This window comes from Heloderma suspectum, chromosome 5 (assembly GCF_057233095.1).
Source record: "Heloderma suspectum isolate Gila_16-S chromosome 5, 16-S_ref, whole genome shotgun sequence".
Taxonomy (NCBI): domain Eukaryota; kingdom Metazoa; phylum Chordata; class Lepidosauria; order Squamata; family Helodermatidae; genus Heloderma; species Heloderma suspectum.
Window position 1 is genome coordinate 91535134 of NC_139462.1, and position 20382 is coordinate 91555515.

The window sequence follows — 20382 nt, forward strand, 5'->3', positions numbered from 1 at the left end:
GGATATGAGTTAGAAGCACTGTTCTATGATGTGTTGCTGTTGTTGTTCAATATTACTAAAGTGGACTGGAACAGTTTCATTAAATACTTAAGAATAAGAAGTTCTACATTTATTTCTAAGAATATGGCCTCCAGGTCTTCATTTCTCCACCACTAGAATTATTTTGTTTAATGTTGTGTTTTTATACTGTATTTCAAATGTGATTTTAATATTTATATGTGAATCACTTAGGGATTTTATTATATTAAGTGGTATATAAATATCACAAATGAACAAATAAAAGTAACATGGAAGATGGTTTATTTAACCCCCATTTGAAAAGAAAGTTGAATCCTTGTAATAAAGGCACTATTATAGGTATCTGCAGAACTCGCTATCTGCCCCTAAGAAAAATATCTTCTGCTTCCTTCTTTTGCTTGCCACTCTGGGGAAATTACTCAAGGCAGATCAATGACAACTTATCTATTTAATATGGCTCTCTTGTTCTGTGTTTGCAAGCTTGGATATTTAGAACATATACTGCCTAGGCCTCCATTTCCTCCTCCCTCACTCCTGCAGAGTGCACAGGAAGCTAGGGTTTTTATAGGAATGTGAATATGCATGGATTGGGCACATTGATATGACTTTTACATGGTGAAGCAATCACACAACCTCTTTTGTATATAATTTATGTTTAGCACTCGCATAGTAATGCACCTGTCTCACACAAAAATATTTGTATGAATCAACCCTTGCTATGAGCGAGTGAGAGAAAAATGTAAGGTAGTCAAAAGTAAGCCTTTATATGGAAATTAATTAAAATAGAGTGTGTGAACTAATTTACATATCCTATCATAGACATACACAGAGGCCAGTAAAGGCTTTATGTTCTGGGTAGTAGGTACTGTATCTTATAAGGTCCTGTGCACAAAACTATAAAAAAATGCTTTAATCTTGACTTGCCAGGAAAGATGCTGTCTTCTTCAGTTCCTGTAGCCTCAAGACTTTGTTTATTAATACATTCATTCCTTTCATAAAATACATTCATTCCTTTCATTAAGAAATAAACAAGCCTAAATGTCTGTTCCTCAAATGTCTTCATCTGCAATCTCAAATAAATGTGAGAATTACCTTTCTTCTAGCTGGGAGGTCTGAACATCACCAAACAGGGCTTCAATCCATCAGCAAATAAGACACAGAGCTAATGTCAAATACATTTTCAGCCTGCCAGAGTAGTTATGTAGAAGAGGGAATTTTGGTAGGTACAACAACTCCTCATGCAGCAGTAAGAAAAACTACTCTGTCCAAAATCCCTTTTTTACAAGTCTACTAAAGTTAGCTGTGCTCTGATAATCCTAGGTAGGAGCTATTCCAATATAAAATGTATGGTACTAGGCAGAGGTGTTCCTTTAACCAGACAGAATTGCTTTATAGTCAGGTGTTTCATTAAATGGAATGCACTGAATCATTTTTTTAGGCCTTCAAATACGCTAATTCTAGTTATGTGAAAAGGCTACTTATAACTGTGAAGAAGTAGTTTTTAAAATAAAGTAAGATATCCAGTATTCCAAGAATGTGAAGCACAATACTGTTTTTTTCTGTTCTAGTAAACTAAATATCTGGCAGCTTAAAGTATGTTACAAACTTATGACAAATACTTAACAAATGGAGGTACCAAACGAAAAACAAGGAACAAAAAAAAGTTCCAAACCAAGAGGAAAAAAATATTTTTAAAAGGTACAATATTTACAATGGACAAAAACAATATAATGGAACATGGAACAGGTAAATAAAATACAGTTTATGGACTGCAACGAGGTTTTATTATACCTCTGCAAGGTCCGAAAAGAGTGCCTGGCTTGTGCTACGTCTCAGAGTATCCCAATAGCTTCTTGGAACAAGGTCCTCTCCTGTTTTTAGCACCTGTAGGATTTTCAAGATGCATAGTTGTTGGAGGAGCAGAAATTAAAGAATTACCAAGAGCGGCTTATACACTTTCACATCTTGTGGAAAAGAAGAAAAAGCTGTATGTGATTATCTTTTTGTTTCTTCCTGCACAAAGAAAAATAGTGTATAACACACTGCCTACAACACATTCCCATATTTACTGTAGCAGCTCCTCTCGAGAATCACTTCCTTGTTCATGGTGATGTGACCTTGTGAGAAATGTAATTTCAACTTGTTTTTTAATATAATTTTGCACATCTGATCACAACATACAGTTCTGAATCCAATACTGAAGTAAAGGCAGGTATTAAAGTGTATTTGTAAACATTTTAAAGAGACCGATTCTCAAGCAAGAATGTCATTTTCATACCGCACAGAACACTAGAATGATTAGGTAAACAAGTCTGCATTTCAAAAAATAATGTGAATTCATTCTAAAGACAGTTAGTCTCAATTAGGTCCCATTTATTTCTGTGCAACTTGTAATTAATTTTCTCTGAAATGGAGACAGTGTGTGGAATATTACTCTTGCTAGATAAAAAGTACTATGGGAATGATCCAATCACAGTTAAGAACTTTAAATTCTATTTATTTTAATAGGGGAGACTTAAGCATACACTTAAATCTCTATAGAAATCAGCAGAGTTTACTGAGTATTTAACTTTGGCTGGATTATGCTGAGAGTTTTGATCAGAAGCCAACATATTGTCTCAAAAATGTATAAAAAGAATGTATATATATATTTCTTGCTAATGTAGATATTTTTCTTCAGGCAAGAAAGCTATCCTTAATTATATGCTAAGAAATTATGTTCTTATTTTAGGTTTTCTGTAGTGACTTGTTAGATGACAGAGAGTGAAGCTTACAATGTATATACTATGTCAACCTTCTGAAAAATACCAAAATTATATTAACTGATGTTCTGGTTCCTAAATACTCAGAAAAAAACACCATCGATTTCAACTGAAATTCCATGCAATTGTGCTTAGCAATATAGTATAGGCTCCAAACATGAAACCAATTTTGCATGTAACTTCATGCTGCAATTTTGTGCCCAAATACATTCAGGGCCAGAAATATTGGAACAAGGATAACTGTTTTGGCAGTTGGCCTCTGTACACCATCACATTGAAGTTGAAAGGAAACACACCCAGATGGGAGCGAAGTCAGGACTTTCAAGGGGTTTGACAGTTCAAGGGGTTTGGCAAAAGTGGGGCACTAACCATTTAGGAAGTACAGCCAGTGGCATACACCCCCCCCCCATTGTAGGGGGCTCATAAATAATGGAACAAACCAATGTCATTTCGCCTTTAATACCTGAATGAAAATCCTTTGCAGTCAATGACTGCCTGAAGTCTGGAACCCATGGACATGACCAAATGCTGCGTTTCCTCCCTCGAGATGCTTTGCCAGGCCTTTACTGCAGCTGCCTTCAGCTGCTGCTTGTTTGTGGGTCTTTCTGCCTTCGGTCTTGCCTTCAGTAAGTGAAAAGCATGCTCTATTGGGCTGAGATCAGGTGACTGACTTGGCCATTGAAGAACATGCCACTTCATTGCCTGGAGAAACTCTTGGGTAGCTTTTGCTGTATGTTTTGGGTCATTATCCATCTGCAATATGAAGCGGCATCCTATCAGATTGGCAGCATTCGGCTGAATCTGAGCAGAACGTATAGCCCGATACACTTCAGAATTCATCCTGCTGCATTCATCAGCAGTCAGGTCATCAATAAACACCAGTGACCCAGTTCCATTGGCAGCCATACATGCCCAGGCCGTAACACTGCCTCCACCATGTTTGACAGATGATGTGGTATGCTTTGGATCATGAGCTGTTCCTTTCCTTCTCCATACTTTTCTCTTCCCATCATTCCGGTACAAGTTAATCTTGGTTTCATCAGTCCAAAGAATCTTATTCCAGAACTGGGCAGGCATCTTTAGGTGTTTGCTGGCAAAGGCTAATCTGGCCTGTCTGTTATTGAGCATTCCGAGTGGTTTGCACCTTGTTGTGAAACCTCTGTATTTACATTCATAAAGCCGTCTCTTGACTGTAGATGTTGACAATGACATGCCTACCTCCGCAAGAGCGTTCTTGACCTGGCTAGATCTTGTGAAAGGGTTCTTCTTTACCGTGAGCAGAATTCTGCGGTCATCCACTTTAGTTGTCTTCCGTGGTCTGCCAGGCCTTTTGCTGTTGCTGAGCTTGCCAGTTAATTCCTTCTTTTTCAGGGTGTTCCAAACTGTTGTACTGGCCACTCCCACTGTTTTTGCTATCTCTCTGATGGGTTTATTTTGTTTCCTCAGCCTAATGATGGCCTCCTTCACTCGCATGGACACCTCTTTGGACCTCACCTTGGGAGTTCCAGTGAACAGCTATCAAATGCAAATGTAACACTCAGAACCACCTCCAGGCCTTTTATCTGCTTGATTGGTCATGGGGTACCCAGGAAACAGGCCACACCTGGCCATGCGGCTGCTTGTCAGCCATTCGTTCCATTACTTATGTTCCACCAATGATGGGTGTGTGTGCATGCCACTGGCTGTACTTCCTGCAAATAGCTTTGCCCTTATTTTCGCCGTAGTCTACGTAAATCTTTACGTAGACTACAGGGACCAAATAAGGAACGCGAATGGCGGCTCCCTATGGGGGCCGCCATTTGCGTACGCGCTTTTTTTTTTTCAAAGTCACTCGTGATAGGCTACGTGACGATTAACGTAGCCTGTCACGGCTGACTTTGGAGATCTAGCTGTGATAGGCTACATTAATCGTTACGTAGCCTATCACAGGGGTGTTTTTTTTTTTTCTTTTGAAGTTCGCGGCCGGGGAGACGGGGCGCTTCTCCCCGGCCTGAATTTCTGCCGGGCGAGGCGGGAAGCCTCCCCCCCCGGCCTGAACTTCAGGGGGAGCAGCGAAGCGCCTCCCCCCCACCGCGAAGCAAGCTGCGAGACCAGGTAAGTGACTTTCGTGCACCCCTAGTAGTGCCCCACTTTTGTCCAACCCCTTGTATTACAGCTGAAAGTCCTGACTTCGCTCCCATCTGGGTGTGTTTCCTTTCAACTTCAATGTGATGGTGTACAGAGGCAAACTGCCAAAACAGTTATCCTTGTTCCAATATTTCTGGCCCTGACCGTATATACAAAGGACAAGTAAGTTTGGAGAGGTCATTGTGATTAAAGAGGGTGGTGGCAGGGTGGAAAAAGGAGGCAATAACCCTGATATGAACAACTAGAAGCATACCAGGTAGCTGCAAGTCTGCCAAGTTCATAAATCTTCCCTAATGAGAATACTGCTGAGGGTGGATCCATGATTGCTGCAATCAAAGCTGTCGGTCCTGATAATCTTTAGATAGTACAAGAGGGGGGCTATTTCTTCATACAAGATTATTTTGTGCTTGTGGTTTGGGAGGTCCTATGAAATGTTTCTCATTAGATTTCAGTGATGACATTGGCGTGGTACTACTACAGTAAAAATTTATCTCTCTTCAAGGTAAAGGCTGTAGCTCAGTGGTACAGCACATGCTTTGCATGCAGAAAGTCCTAGGTTCAATGTCTGGCAGCTCCCTGTAGGGCTAGCAAATAATCCTATCTGAAACCCTGAAGAACCACTGCTAGTCACTGTTGACGATACTGGGCTAGATGGATCAATGGTCTGCTTCCTATATTCTTTATAAAATGTTTTTTAAGCTCAGGAATCTGGTGCAATGCAATATTTTCCTTCTACTGAAGGTGTCCAGAAGACATATAGTAGGAACACCAGGCTATTAAAGGTTTAGTATCTTAAAAAAAAAATCACCATACTTGGCATCATTTGCATAGACTACAATTCACATCTCATTAATGTTTCACTAATACGAATGGATATGGCTTACACTCATATATACAGTCTACTTAAAAGCTAAAATGTCAAGATATGGTTAGCATACCTTAGAGAGGTGAGAAACACATATTACAAGTAGGGATACACAATAATTCACAGTGGGTGGAAGCAGCAGGATAGAGGGAAAGAGACATTTCATTTAGCACTTTGCCATTACCCACACTGCTTGTAGGTTTTTGCTGGTGGATCCTTCTGGGAGGTATCTCCATGATGGCCTTAGGTTCAAGGGATGAGCAAACAGGCTGTCAAACCATTCAGTGCCTGAGGAAATATATCAGTCCCTTTCATGCTTTGTTGTCCCCATGCTGATTGATGTTACAGGGTTGGGCAGAAAATAGGGCTAATTACTGCTGTCCCTGTGTCCAAAGACATCTTTTCATGCTTCTCAGGACAGGAGAAGTCATTTGCCAATGAACTCTCATACAAATTTTGAGTTACTCCACAGTGGCCAAAGAAAGTGTGAGCAGTTTTCATCCAACCATCTTCTCTCCCATTCTCTTTCACGTATTATAGAAGAAGTGACAGAACCAACATTCTTGGGAGAAGAGGAATAAAGCTTAAAGGTGGATATTCTTGCGTCCCCAGCAGTGACAGCCCCTAGACAATCAGTCTACATTGCCATGTGCTGCCAGCTGGGTCTAGGTTTAGTTGTTTTTAAATCTAGATTTGAGGGAAGGAGCAAGTGTGAAGAAAGACGTGATAAATGGTAAGATTACTCATTTTTTAATTTACCATGCCATACTGCGCTGAACTTCATCACTAATTCAAGCAGCAGAAAAAAGTTCTGAAATCTGTAATCAATATGTTAACTAAAACAAAATTAATATATTTTCCTATTGCTGCGATTGCCAATCTTGATTTCTGCATGCAGTCCTGATCCGTTAAAATAATTGAGGGTACTTTTTCATAAGTTTCAGTGGTATACAGATTGTTTCCTAAGCATGAATATCCTTAACTTTTACACCTAAAATTGCACGAATTAGAACCTGCACAATAAATAGATATTTGACAGGTCCATGGTATATAGTTCTGCAGTTGTGACCTTTCCTCCTGACCAATTTACTTTTTCACATAAAGTCCCCTTAGAAAAGTCAAGGACAACTTCACAACAGGCAATATAATATCCTTCAATTTCAACTCAAAGAAAAATCTCACATGTTCTCTAGAGTAATATTTGACTCTATAAGAGTGGTTTGGTTTTATGATCTGTTAGAAACATTTAGATAAACTTCAGATTAATGGAATGTGTCCCTAAGGACCCTAAGGAACACATGTTCCTCCTGACAAGGAACACCCACTGCCAGAATTCTCATCATGGGATTTTCAGGCAAAGGTATTGTGTGAATGGTAAAACAAGGAAACTGGTGTCCAGTTCTTTTGTCTGCACCATCCCTAGAATATATTTTCATAGAAATCTTAGCACAGGAATTATTCTGAGAGAGGAAAACTTTACATTGAAAATGCTAACAAAATTAACTCTTTCATGATACTCATTTTTATCTGCTCAATTCAATACTAATTATGTTAGTATTTTTCAATTATACATGCTTCATCTGCATACAATTATATATTACATTATGGTAATTAGCTGTGATACAGTTCAGCAAGTCATATGGTGCATGCAATGCATGCTAACTGCATGCACCAGGAAGAGTTCCATATACAAAAAGGGTAGAAGTTTCTCTATTCTACTTTTAGCTCAGTTGTATCTGTGATATGTGCTAAAAAAATTCAGAATTAGCTTGTGCTATTTGAAAATGGAATTGATACTAAAAAGGACTGTGTCACCAATGGCAGAAATGTAACTGCTCCATAATCATAAGCTATCTCATTAATACATCTGTAATGAAATTGTCTCGTTTGTCTGCCCCATGTTTCTCCTCCTGCTCCAATTGTTCTAGACTATAGAAGTCAGGCTTCATACTAAGCCTTGCTCCATTTTTCCACAGCCCTTTCATTCTTACCCAATTAATCACTGAATTCAGCATCTGGCTGTCCCCTCTTGAAGTCGACTTGAAAGGCTGACCAGGTCTTTTCTATCCTCAGGCCTCAGTGTCCAAGACTGGCTCAATAGTGGGTTATGGCTTTACTAAATGTTGACTCTAATATCCTAGTACTAAAATCATATCAGTCTTCTCACCTACCCTAATGGTATGGTGAGCTCAACCAAAATATTAAAGTCTATGATCTTACCATTATTATTAAGACTTAGATTTAATGACTAGTCAAGAAAGTGATGTGGTCTCTGTATCTGAGATTTTAAAAATGAAGAACCCATTGAGACGGTGATTTCTTGTGCTCCCGCAAAAATGCTAATTGTTGCCAAAAAAATAAAAATGGACCAAGTATTTCTCCCCATAAAGCAGGCTAGGCTTACCAGATTGCAAACCAAAGGTCCTGCACACCACTCTAAAAGTTCTAAAGCTGCATAAGAACAAATCACTGCTGCACCTCCCATCAGGTTCCTTCGCCAGTCCTTTCACCCACACCCCTGCCAGATCAACTGTGGGGTAAAACTGGAGCACTGCTTGGTGAAAGAACAGGGCAGAAGACAGTGGCTGCATCCTTTCCTGCTGCCTCAGCACTTTACAGGCAAGAAGGAGCTCCAGGTTCCCATCTGGCAGCCTTAAAATAGGCAGTTTCTACACTGAACATCATGGTTGCAATTAAATTTTGTGAGCCATTTCTTGTACTGAATGCTTATATCACATAGAGGAATACTTCATACAGTAAAAAACACTTATATCAGAGTACATACAGCATTAGTAGGACTGTGGTATCCATAAAGCTGGAGACGCTGACATATAGCAGTAAGTGAAGAGTTGCATTTCAAAACGAAGCCACGATAAAAAGAGAAAGGAGACACAATAGGTTAACCCATATACGCCTCCATTTTACACATTATGAAAGACAGTTTCCACTTAAATATAAAGTTACTTAGTTTTTAATAAAGCCTTAACATTATGTTAATATTAAAAAGCTCTTGATTTCTAAAAGAAGGCAGTCAAATCATATTACTGTCTCTATAACAATAACATTATGCAAGACTAAGGACAGTGCAGCGTTCTATCCCCACTAAAAGCCACACAGGAACCAGACTTCCAACAGGGCACAAGCATTTCTGTAGAGGTCCAGGACCTCTTCCTTTCTGGCAGGTTTTGGACTTATTGTGGAAATACAGGGAGGCCTTTGAAGCAGTTTCTGCCTCCCCCAGCCTGCCTCAAAGACCTTATGGTACATGAGGGTCTAGACTGTGCTAGATCCCTCTCACACCTGAAAGACTCCAATCCAGCGAGGGATATGTTTTTTTACCTCCCCTTCACTGGTTCTGAAGTGCTCTCCACATCCTAGGATAGAAGACCTCAGATCTAGAGAAGGTACAAACACAGCACTCGCTGGATCAGTATCCTGTGTACCCATAGGTCTCTGATCCAGTTGTGAATGTGTTTTATTATGTTTGCCTTGCTGGATCCAAGTCCAGGGAGCCATAATGGCTTTCCTAACCCATTCCAAAGTGTTAGTGAAATTGAATAAAATCATTCTGCTCTCTGTCATAACTAGGGGAACGGAACTCAGATGGTTCTGCCAATCCTTAAGTATGACATTAGGGCTGCTTTTAACAACGATGGGGAAAACCCTTTCCACTCACTGCCATCTTGGCAAGGTGGTTAATGGTTGTGACCAAACGTGTTTTTAATGATTTTTTTTAAAAAAACAGAATCATAAGGATATAGAATTATACCCCTATAATGCTAATTAAAAAATCATTTAAAAAGAAGACCTTTCTGGTCAGCATCATTAACTAACTTCCTAAAATTGCAAGGATGGAGATGCGTATAGTGCCCTAACACTCTTTCATTCAGGTGTTATTTCACTATTTAAATATTTAAATACACACACACAGAATGCCAGGAAGTGTTTTAGTGCTACTTAAAATGTCAATTAAAAATAAAACAAACAAAGGATAAAAATAACAGTCACTGCTGAGGGTACAGTGAATGTATGCTAAGCCATATGTGATAGGTTTAGCTGCCCAGTAAGTCACTACCCACATCAAAACCATGCTCCTTAAAAAAGACAGAAGAGTAGTGCTAAGGGCACTGGTGTGGATGGAACATAGTGGGATGTGCACACAGAAAATGCACAATACAATATGCCCTGATAGTGTGGAAAGTCAACTGCAGTTCTGCTTGTAGCTTACTGCAGAAGAGCAATGATTTATTAGTGTTAGGAGCTATGTGTCTGGAAACACTGTAGGTTTCTTTCATCAGGACACCATTTCATTTTTTCCTCTCTAAAACTTCCCATTCAGTTAAAGTTCTGGAAAACACAGCTTTATATTCATCAGAATAGAGGAATACTTGTGATTATTACTGGGAGCTAAACTATCTTTTCCCATGTCCTATTTAAGAACAGAGGTCAAATAATTGTGGGTAGAAAACCAAAACTCCAGTATCTTTACTCAAGTTTCTTTCACTGATAACTACCAGCATAGCACGTTTCTCTTCATCTCCTCTTCTTTCTTTCTTTTCATTTTTCTTTCTGAAGATTTCTTGCAGCTGCAAAAAAGTTAGTGGTTTCATCTGTAGTTGTTCCTGTGTATTAGGGTGTTTATAGACAAAGACCACCATACACTAGTCTGTGAAGGCACAATCCAACAAAAGTTTTAAGCAATGAGGGTTAGCTGCAACTAAATTTTGTTGGATTGTACCCTTAATATTTAACATATTTTAATACAATAGAGTTTTTATACTCATTTTCCCTTTTTTATGCTCTCCTCTCTTCAACAAAGGAGATCGTTACCTTGTCGTGGTGCTGGAGCTTGAGCACCTCAATGACATCATGAGCTAAACCATGAAGGGACACCCAAGACGGGAAGGTCATGGCGGAGAGGTCAGACTAAATACAATCCCTGGGGAAGGAAACGGCAACCCACCCCAGTATTCTTGCCATGAAAACTAAATGGATCAGTACAACCAGAGATATGTTGGTATACCTCGGAAGATGGGACTCCCAGGTCGGAAGATAGCCAAAATGCTACTGGGGAGGAACAGAGGATAAGTTCAACTAGCCCCAGATGTGATGACGCAGCTAGTTCAAAGCTGAAAGGACGGCTAGCAGCCGATGGTACTGGTGGCGAATGACGAATCCGATGTTCTAAAGATCAACACACCATAGGAACCTGGAATGTAAGATCTATGAGCCAGGGCAAATTGGATGTGGTTATTGGGGAGATGTCAAGATTAAATATAGACATTTTGGGTGTCAGTGAACTGAAATGGGCTGGAATGGGCCACTTCACATCAAATGACCACCAGATCTACTACTGTGGGCAAGAGGACCACAGAAGAAATGGAGTAACCTTCATAATTAATAATAAAGTGGCTAAAGCAGTGCTTGGATACAATCCAAAAAATGACAGAATGATCTCAATTCGAATTCAGGGTAAGCCATTTAACATCACAGTGATACAATATACACCCCAACCACAGATGCTGAAGAAGCAGAAGTAGATCAGTTCTATGAGGATCTGCAGCACCTACTGGATAGTACGCCAAAAAAAATAATGTTATTTTCATTACAGGAGACTGGAATGCTAAGGTGGGTAGTCAAACGACACCTGGAATTACAGGCAAGCATGGTCTGGGAGAACAAAATGAAGCACGACATAGGCTGATAGAACTTTGCCAAGACAACTCACTGTGCATAACAAACACTCTCTTCCAACAACCTAAGAGACGACTTTATACATGGACTTCACCAGACGGTCGACACCGAAATCAGATTGACTACATCCTTTGTAGCCAAAGGTGGCGGACATCTATGCAGTCGGTAAAAACAAGACCTGGAGCTGACTGTAGTTCAGATCACAAACTTCTTATTTCACAATTTAGAATCAGACTCAAGAGAATAGGGAAGACCCACGGATCAGTTAGATATGAGCTCACTAATATTCCTCATGAATATGCAGTGGAAGTGAAGAATAGATTTAAGGGACTAGATTTAGTAGATAGGGTCCCGGAAGAACTATGGACAGAAGTTCGCAACATTGTTCAGGAGGTGGCAACAAAAAACGTCCCAAAGAAAAAGAAAACCAAGAAGGCAAGATGGCTGTCTGCTGAGACACTGGAAGCAGCCCAAGAACAAAGGAAAGCAAAAGGCAACAGTGATAGGGGGAGATATGTCCAATTAAATGCAAAATTCCAGAGGTTAGCCAGAAGAGATAAGGAATTATTTTTAAACAAGCAATGCGCGGAAGTGGAAGAAGATAATAGAATAGGAAGGACAAGAGACCTCTTCCAGAAAATTAGAAACATCGGAGGTAAATTCCAGGCAAAAATGGGTATGATCAAAAACAAAGATGGCAAGGACCTAACAGAAGCAGAAGAGATCAAGAAAAGGTGGCAAGAATATACGGAAGATCCGTATAGGAAGGATAATAATATCGAGGATAGATTTGACGGTGTGGTCAGTGAGCTAGAGCCAGACATCCTGAAGAGTGAAGTTGAATGGGCCTTAAGAAGCATTGCTAATAACAAGGCAGCATGAGATGACGGTATCCCACCTGAACTGTTTAAAATCTTGCAAGATGATTGCAAGCTGTCAAGGTGATGCATGCCATATGCTGGCAAATTTGGAAAACACAAGAATGGCCAACAGATTGGAAAAAATCAACTTGTATCCCCATACCAAAAAAGGGAAGCACCAAAGAATGTTCAAACTATCGAACAGTGGCACTTATTTCACATGCCAGTAAGGTAATGCTCAAGATCTTGCAAGGCAGACTCCAGAATTCACGGAACGAGAATTGCCAGATGTACAAGCTGGGTTTAGAAAAGGCAGAGGCAGAGACCAAATTGCCAATATCTGCTGGATAATGGAGAAAGCCAGGGAGTTTCAGAAAAACATGTATTTCTGTTTTATTGACTATTCTAAAGCCTTTGACTCTGTGGATCATCACAAATTGTCGCAAGTTCTTGGTGGTATGGGGATACCAAGTCATCTTGTCTGCCTCCTGAGGAATCTGTATAATGACCAAGTAGCAACGGTAAGAACAGACCACGGAACAACGGACTGGTTTAAGATTGGGAAAGGAGTACGGCAAGGCTGTATACTCTCACCCTACCTATTCAACCTGTACACAGAACACATCATGCGACGTGCTGGGCTTGATGAAACCAAGGCTGGAGTTAAAATCGCTGGAAGAAACATTAACAATCTCAGATATGCAGATGATACCACTTTGATGGCTGAAAGCGAGGAGGAGCTGAGGAACCTCATGACGAAGGTGAAAGAAGAAAGTGCAAAAGCTGGGTTGCAGTTAAACCTCAAAAAAACCAAGATTATGGCAACCAGCTTGATTGATTAGAGGGAGAAATAGAGTGGAGGCAGTGACAGACTTTGTCTTTCTAGGCGCAAAGATTACTGCAGATGCTGACTGCAGCCAGGAAATCAGAAGACGTTTACTTCTTGGGAGGACAGCAATGACAAATCTTGATAAAATAGTTAAGAGCAGAGATGTCACACTGACAACAAAGGTCTGCATAGTTAAAGCAATGGTATTCCCCGTAGTAACCTATGGCTGCGAGAGCTGGACCATAAGGAAGGCTGAACGAAGGAAGATAGATGCTTTTGAACTGTGGTGCTGGAGGAAAATTCTGAGAGTGCCTTGGACTGCAAGAAGATCAAACCAGGCCATACTCCAGGAAATAAAGCCAGACTGCTCACTTGAGGGAATGATATTAAAGGCAAAACTGAAGTACTCTGGCCACATAATGAGAAGACAGAATACCCTGGAGAAGATGCTGATGCTAGGGAAAGTGGAAGGCAAAAGGAAGAGGGCTGACCAAGGGCAAGATGGATGGATGATATTCTGGAGGTGACGGACTCAACCTTGGGGGAGCTGGGGGTGGCGACGACAGACAGGAAGCTCTGGCGTGGGCTGGTCCATGAAGTCACGAAGAGTCGGAAGCGACTGACTGAATAAACATAAACAACAAATGCTCTCCTCTAGGTAAAAGCAAGTGCATTATTATAATGTATGTAGCAAGTGTAGGAAAGGCAGATAGTCTTTCCTCCAAGAAGCCCTCCTCCCTCGCACTTACCACAGAAACCAAACCATAAAGACTAGATAACTTTGCAATGATTGTAGTCAGTTGTGTAAACCAGCAGGGAATTAGATTAACTAACTTGATCTATAGCTCCCAGCATAACTTGACTGATGTGCACCAGATCTCCAATACTAGAGATATCTGGATGTACGACAGCCTTAATGAACTATAGCCTTGTTGAGCCAGCAAATCCATTTCACATTATGCTTCTATGAACAGATATCGAGCCTCAGAGCCAATTTAAGTAGTCAGAAAAAACATATTGGTCCTCCTGGAGCTGTACCACTTCAGAATGGAGGATGAAGTTTCATGTTTGTTACCCTCATTAAAATTTCACGCATACAGAAAGATATTACCTTAGGGAGAAGGATTCAAGCCTAGACTTCTTCCTGGCATATTAGCTTTCCAAGTGCAGAGAATTCTTGATGTGGAAGCCTTCAAATATGCAAGCCCCCCCGCCTTCTGAAGCAGCATAGTCCCAAGAGACTGTACCATATATTTTTTTCTGAAGATTTGAAATAGCTCAAATTTGAGTAAACTAAAAATGTAAGGTCAGTCCATCAAGGAATGGTAAAGAGAGGGTTGGTAATTGAAAAAGTAAAAAAGATGTTTTTTTTTAAACCCTCCATGCTTTGATTTCCCTTACACCAGATATGGGGAGGAAGATCTTGTTGCACTCATCAATAAAGCTCATTTGATCTTCTGGAAATGAACCTTTTGTGTCGAAGTAGTGCTACAGGATACCAAAGAGTATGGCAGTGAACATGAATTAATCTGAGAGCACTTTTCATAGGAACATTGTCTGAAACAAAATAATGGGATTGACTGTTGAAAGCAGAAAGGACAAAACAACATCTCTTGTATCAAGGGAACAAAATCTCTCTGTTCTCTGACCTCAAACCTATGACATAAGCAAACAGGGCTTTAAAAAAAGTCTGTAAAGCATTTGATGACTTAATTTGGATAATTTTTGATGTTGTGCTATATACAGGAAAAACTGGGTGTTATAAGCTCTTCCTTGTCACGTTTCACATTCTTGGTGCAATGAGACATAATAAGAATCAACATAAAGGGCAGTACCATTGTCTTGATTATACTGGCTTTATTTACATAAGGGCTCTCTTTGAGTCTATTTGGTCTTTCAATAGTCCTTAAAATTACAGTCCAAGTTAAGATTGTAGATTTGGGTATGTTTAAAGCTCTTTCTTTAAAACGGGTTTTGACCATTCATATTAGAAAAGGTTTTACACTGGCATTTTCTGAAGGCCAAGTAGGGTGCTTCCAGACAGAGGGCTCCTAGTGCTACCAATGAGAAGGCCTTGTGCTGCTATTCTGCCTTTTTTCTCCTTAGCAGATGTTTTATGGTAAGGAAAAAGATGGAAGAAGCTGTGGGAATAGACAGGAAGGTTACAAGTGGAAGACAATATCATCTGGATACCCCTGTAAAATCCCGTGAATGAGGCAGGACAATGGCCCAATAAAAGCATCATCCGGAAGCAACCATAGTGTTGCGGTCCTTGACCTATAAGGCTACTCACAACTCACATGTCTAATACATAATTTATTTACATGCCTATTCATATAGGCAGCACAACCTTTCTCCATTACTGATTTTCAAATAGACACACAGCTGGCCCAATAATCAACAAAGAACCCCTGCTTCATGTCATTAAACAGCGAGATAGCTACCACTCGTTGAAGCCTCATACCAGTGCCATGTCAATATGAAGCTTATTCTAGTTACTCAGTGAACCATGGGAAAAAATCTTTCATTCCCATTTCTCTCTTGCTACCTGCTCATTTGACTTTCTCTCCCAGGTCTATTTTTCACTTCCTTTCGCATCTCTCTCTCTCTCTCTCTCTCTCTGTTCACTTCACCATTTCCCTGATGCATGTGTTGTTTGCTTCACCAACATGACCACAAGAGGGTACATGCATGTGGTTGCTAGGTAACCAGTTCTATGGTTCCTTATCCCCCCCCCCCTTTCATAGTATGGAGCCACTGTAGCTAGGGTAGCCAGCTAGAAAAGAACACAGTTTTACATGCTTTGGTGGTGGGACGCAGAGGCCTGTTCAGACAGTCTAGTCAACTTTAGAATTTCACAGCTTTTTCTGGAACAGTTCTGTGGTAAGGTACAAAAGTGTAACAACACACTGAAGAGAAACGGGTAAAACGACAATATATAATATACCTACCACCAAGAATTCTTTTTTGTCCACCATCTCATTTCCATCTGTATCAAACATGTTGAAAGCTATTCTAAAACCAGCATGTGGCTCTGCCAAGAAATAAAAGGGGGAACAAGATATAAAAGAGAAAGGCAAATATAAGTTTAAAGGTTACACACTGACACCAAGTGCAGAATTAGACATGGTAGTGGCAGTTCTGTGTGTTTAAAGACGACACTACCCAATTCACATAGAGTATGGTGACAAGACTGATTTTTTAAAAGTTTTTTTTTTTTAGCAGCAAGCAGGGTACTAACAACACTTCTTGTACCAACTGCTTACCTCTCTGCAGTCTCTCTCCCCAACCATTTTTCTGCTTAGCAAACTTTAGATACCAGCTGTGACTTCAGCTGGGTGAAAAGCACTTGTGGTGAGAGGATGTGAGGGCTCATTTCACCTCACCTGTATACCCCTTTTGCTGTTAAAATCAGTCTGCCGTCCCCCTCTCCCTCTGCCTACATGATTAGGACAGTGTTTAAACATATAGAACTGCTGCTATCACATCTAATTTGGTCCTGATTGGCATAACACATTGTAGAGGACCAGATCTAGGCAGCAGAGCAACAGGACCCCCAAATTAGTCTGTAGTTACATTGAGTTGGGACCTGGATTCCCCACATCTAAAATAAACACTCTAATCACACTACACACCACCTTAGTGGTTTCATCAGTTCCTGCAACACTGCTTCATGACGGGTCTCCAGGCTGGAGGACAGAAGAGGTGGAGTTTTGAGCCTCCAGAGCAGAGTTCCTAAGAACATCTGCAATAACAGGCAGCTTCAGAAAGCAGTCCCATGATGAGTCTTTGCAACTGGGAAGAAAGATGAGTATAACCAGGCCACAACTTTTATTCACATTTACAGTCACAGTGCAATTTATCCTTTAATCAGCAAACACGGGGGAGGGGAGGGGGAAGAAGGCTTGCTCTCTCATAACCCACATTTGCCCATGGAACTGACTTGGCTGTCTATGCCGCTTTTACCACTCAGGCAGCCTGAGTTTTCTGCCTATGGTGAAGCCCTGTGGCTGAGCATACATTTGGGACAGGCATAGGTCTCATCTCCAGCAGTTGCCCAAAATCTACTGGGTGGTCCCCACTCTGCTCACCATGTCTACAAATATAGGTGCCTCCCCAGCCCTGGGAAGTGGCTGAGCCACACTGCTCCCTTCCACAAGATTACTGACGTATGTTTTCATGAACATCAAGTGGTAGGATATATACAAATATGTGAAATAAATTTTACTCTGACTACTTACTTGTTAAGATACATAATAGAAACAGATATTCTGTGTAAGAAATCACACCTGAAAAAAGGAGGTGAACAAATCAATAATCTGTTGTCCAGTAACACATTAATAAACAATGATGGAAGCAATACTACAATTACTTTTTATTGATCTTAATTACATTTTTATCCAACCCTTCCTCCAAGGAGACCAGCCTGGCTTACAAGGTTCTGCCCCCATCCATTTCATCCTCACAATAATCCTATGAGATAGGTTAGGCTGAGTATGTGTGACTGGCCCATGGTCAACCAGTGATCTCCACAGTCTATAATATACTTGTGCAGGTCATTTATTTACATATAATAAAAAGCTGTGAATCAGGCTACAGATCAATAGTCTCAGAGTGCATAATGGAGTTTACCCATGTAACTGTCCCCTTTCCATGTATATGGCAGCTCTACACACACACTGGAACACCTATGTCTGTATGCCTAGCCATGGCATGTTGGGAGTTGTAGGCATTTTCTTTGTCTAAACATGTAGAGGATTGTGCCCTAAGGGACTGTGATAAGGGCCAAACTAGATGAGTTGTTGGAGATCCATGATAGGAACTCTTATGCCTTTTCATGTCTTTTAAAAAGCAGCTGTGGGCTGTCCCACAAGACCATGGCACTGGGGAATGTAGGGTTTAGCCTTTTCCCCTATGTTGTTTTCCTGCTGTAACATCAACCCAACCTGCGCACCTCACATTTCTTCTTTAGGAAAAGCGTATGTGTCCAGTATTAAAGTTTGCTACTTTGGTAATAAGTATTCAAAATGGGTTACACTGACTTGACATCTGTCCAAGCACATTTTCCCCTTATTAATGCCTGTGTAATTCTTTGTCATAAGGAATTTCACATGCCTTATTACATGCACCTTTTGTAGGAAATACCTGGAAGGAAAATCAGCATGCCCAAACTGATCAAACATTAAAACCCAGATTCAAGTGTAATTGAAATTTTACGTAAAATTGTACTTAAAACAACATTAACCTAGTGGAGTTATTGCTTCATACTCCAGGCCCCTACAAGTGAACTGCAGAAACCTACAGCACAAGACTGTGTTAGAAAAGTATCTTCCTTTGCCATCCCTGCACCATAACCACCACAAATATGAGGAAATTATACTTGCACAACTAAACCTGTTTGCCCACTGAAGACATCCCAGTTCCAGGATTTTAATTTTTCGTTCAACATCTAAGTCATGTAACTAACGTTAACCTTCTTCCCACACTATGGTATCTTATTCATCATCTTTGTGCCACAACCAATGTTATTAATTCTCCTTCAAGCTATTGCTAAAGGGCAAGGTTTTCCTCTGGCTAGAGATGACTGCCAAGATACAAGATACAATAAAATATACCTTTATTTTAAAATGTGTTCTTTAATACCACTTTCTTTATTGTAGAACAAAAGAAGGAAAAGCAGCTCTCATGAGGTATGCCAAGGAGGCAAGAAAACAGCTGTCTACGGAAATCTTGAACACATTCCCACCTTTTGTCTGTACTAACATACTGCATCCTATCAACAGATAGCTCTGAATGATTGACCTCAGTTTTCTGGGATACAGACTGTGGAAGGGTGGAAGGGCTGCAACAGAAAGTCCAGCATTAAAATCTGTATGCAATTTACAGCTGAATCAGTTGAAGGCAGAGCTATCAGTTTAGATACAAGTTCCACTCTACTCAGCACTGGTTAGGCCTCATCTTGAGTACTGTGTCCAGTTCTGGGCACCACACTTTAAGAAGGATGCAGACAGACTGGAGAGGGTTCAGAGGAGGGCAACAAAGATGATCAGGGAACTGGAAACAAAGCCCTATGATGAGAGACTGAAAGAACTGGGCATGTTTAGCCTTGAGAAGAGAAGACTGAGGGGAGATATGATAGTGCTCTTCAAGTACTTGGAAGGTTGTCACAGAGAGGAAGGCCAGGATCTCTTCTCGATCATCCCAGAATGCAGGACATGGAATAATGGGCTCAAGTTACAAGAAGCCCGATTCCGGCTGAAGATCAGGAAAAATTTCCTGACTGTTAGAGCAATACAATAATGGAACCAATTACCTAGGGAGGTAGGGCTCTCCCATATTGGAGGGATTCAAGATGAAGCTGGTCAGCCACTTGTCAGGGATGCTTTGACTTGGATTCCTGCATTGAGCAGGGGGTTGGACTCTATGGTCTTATAAGCCCCTTCCAACTCTACCATTCTATGATTCTAAGTTCTTGTGGTGACACTATATTTTGCACAAAAGGCTAAGCAATTTAGCCTCTAAAGTAAATATTATGCTTGGTTTTCCAAAATCATATTATCTTAAACTAACTGTATCAACTGGGATCCTTTTTCTTTATGAGAAATACATGTTCCATCATATTTCCAAGCTTTACTCTAACAGTGTGTGTGTTAAAAAGAAAAATAACGTATGGCAGGGCAGCCTTTGGTTTTTATGCTAAAGGGTCTTCAAAGCCCAGTGGAGCTTTGGAGCATAATTTCTCAGATCTAACTGTAATTAAGAGATTAGGAGCAACCCACACGTTTGTGGGCTCCCCCCTTGCATGTGTTTTCCCTTTGATTTCCCATAGCTAATTTTGGTGCAGAATTATGTGAGCAGTGATGTTAATGCTTGATGAGCCTGAACCAGAATTGTTTAATTGTGTTCGCAAACTCTGTTTTGAAACTAACCATGGTTAGCATTAGCAACCAGCACAAACACAACACTGCACCATGATTAACTCCAGGAAGGGAAAGGAGAGGGGATTCCCACACAAAATGGTAGGACAAAGGGAGAAGGAGCCTGTAATATGCAGCCAATATTCTAGCCATAGTTAGGTGACTTGGAATATTACATATGAACTGGGCCCAAGACAGACTTTGTTGTTCAGTCGTTCAGTCGTGTCCGACTCTTCGTGACCCCATGGACCATAGCACGCCAGGCCTTCCTGTCCTGCGCTCTCTCCCGGAGCGTGCTCAAGTTCATATT

At 40.6% G+C, this 20382-nt stretch overlaps 1 protein-coding gene across 2 annotated transcripts in view; it reads right to left on the reverse strand.

Moving 5' to 3' along the window:
- The window catches only part of MICU3 (mitochondrial calcium uptake 3), an 80515-nt gene that overhangs the window by 34802 nt on the left and 25331 nt on the right, over positions 1-20382 (reverse strand). The window contains exons 5-9 of one of the 2 annotated variants that reach the window (XM_084856686.1): positions 17397-17444; positions 16107-16189; positions 10287-10358; positions 8558-8596; positions 1810-1902 (exon numbers count right to left, since the gene is read on the reverse strand). In XM_084856686.1, coding sequence (XP_084712812.1) covers positions 1810-1902; positions 8558-8596; positions 10287-10358; positions 16107-16189; positions 17397-17444 — 335 coding nt within the window. The remainder of the gene's footprint in view (positions 1-1809; positions 1903-8557; positions 8597-10286; positions 10359-16106; positions 16190-17396; positions 17445-20382) is intronic. The other variant, XM_084856687.1, reaches the window with a different exon arrangement.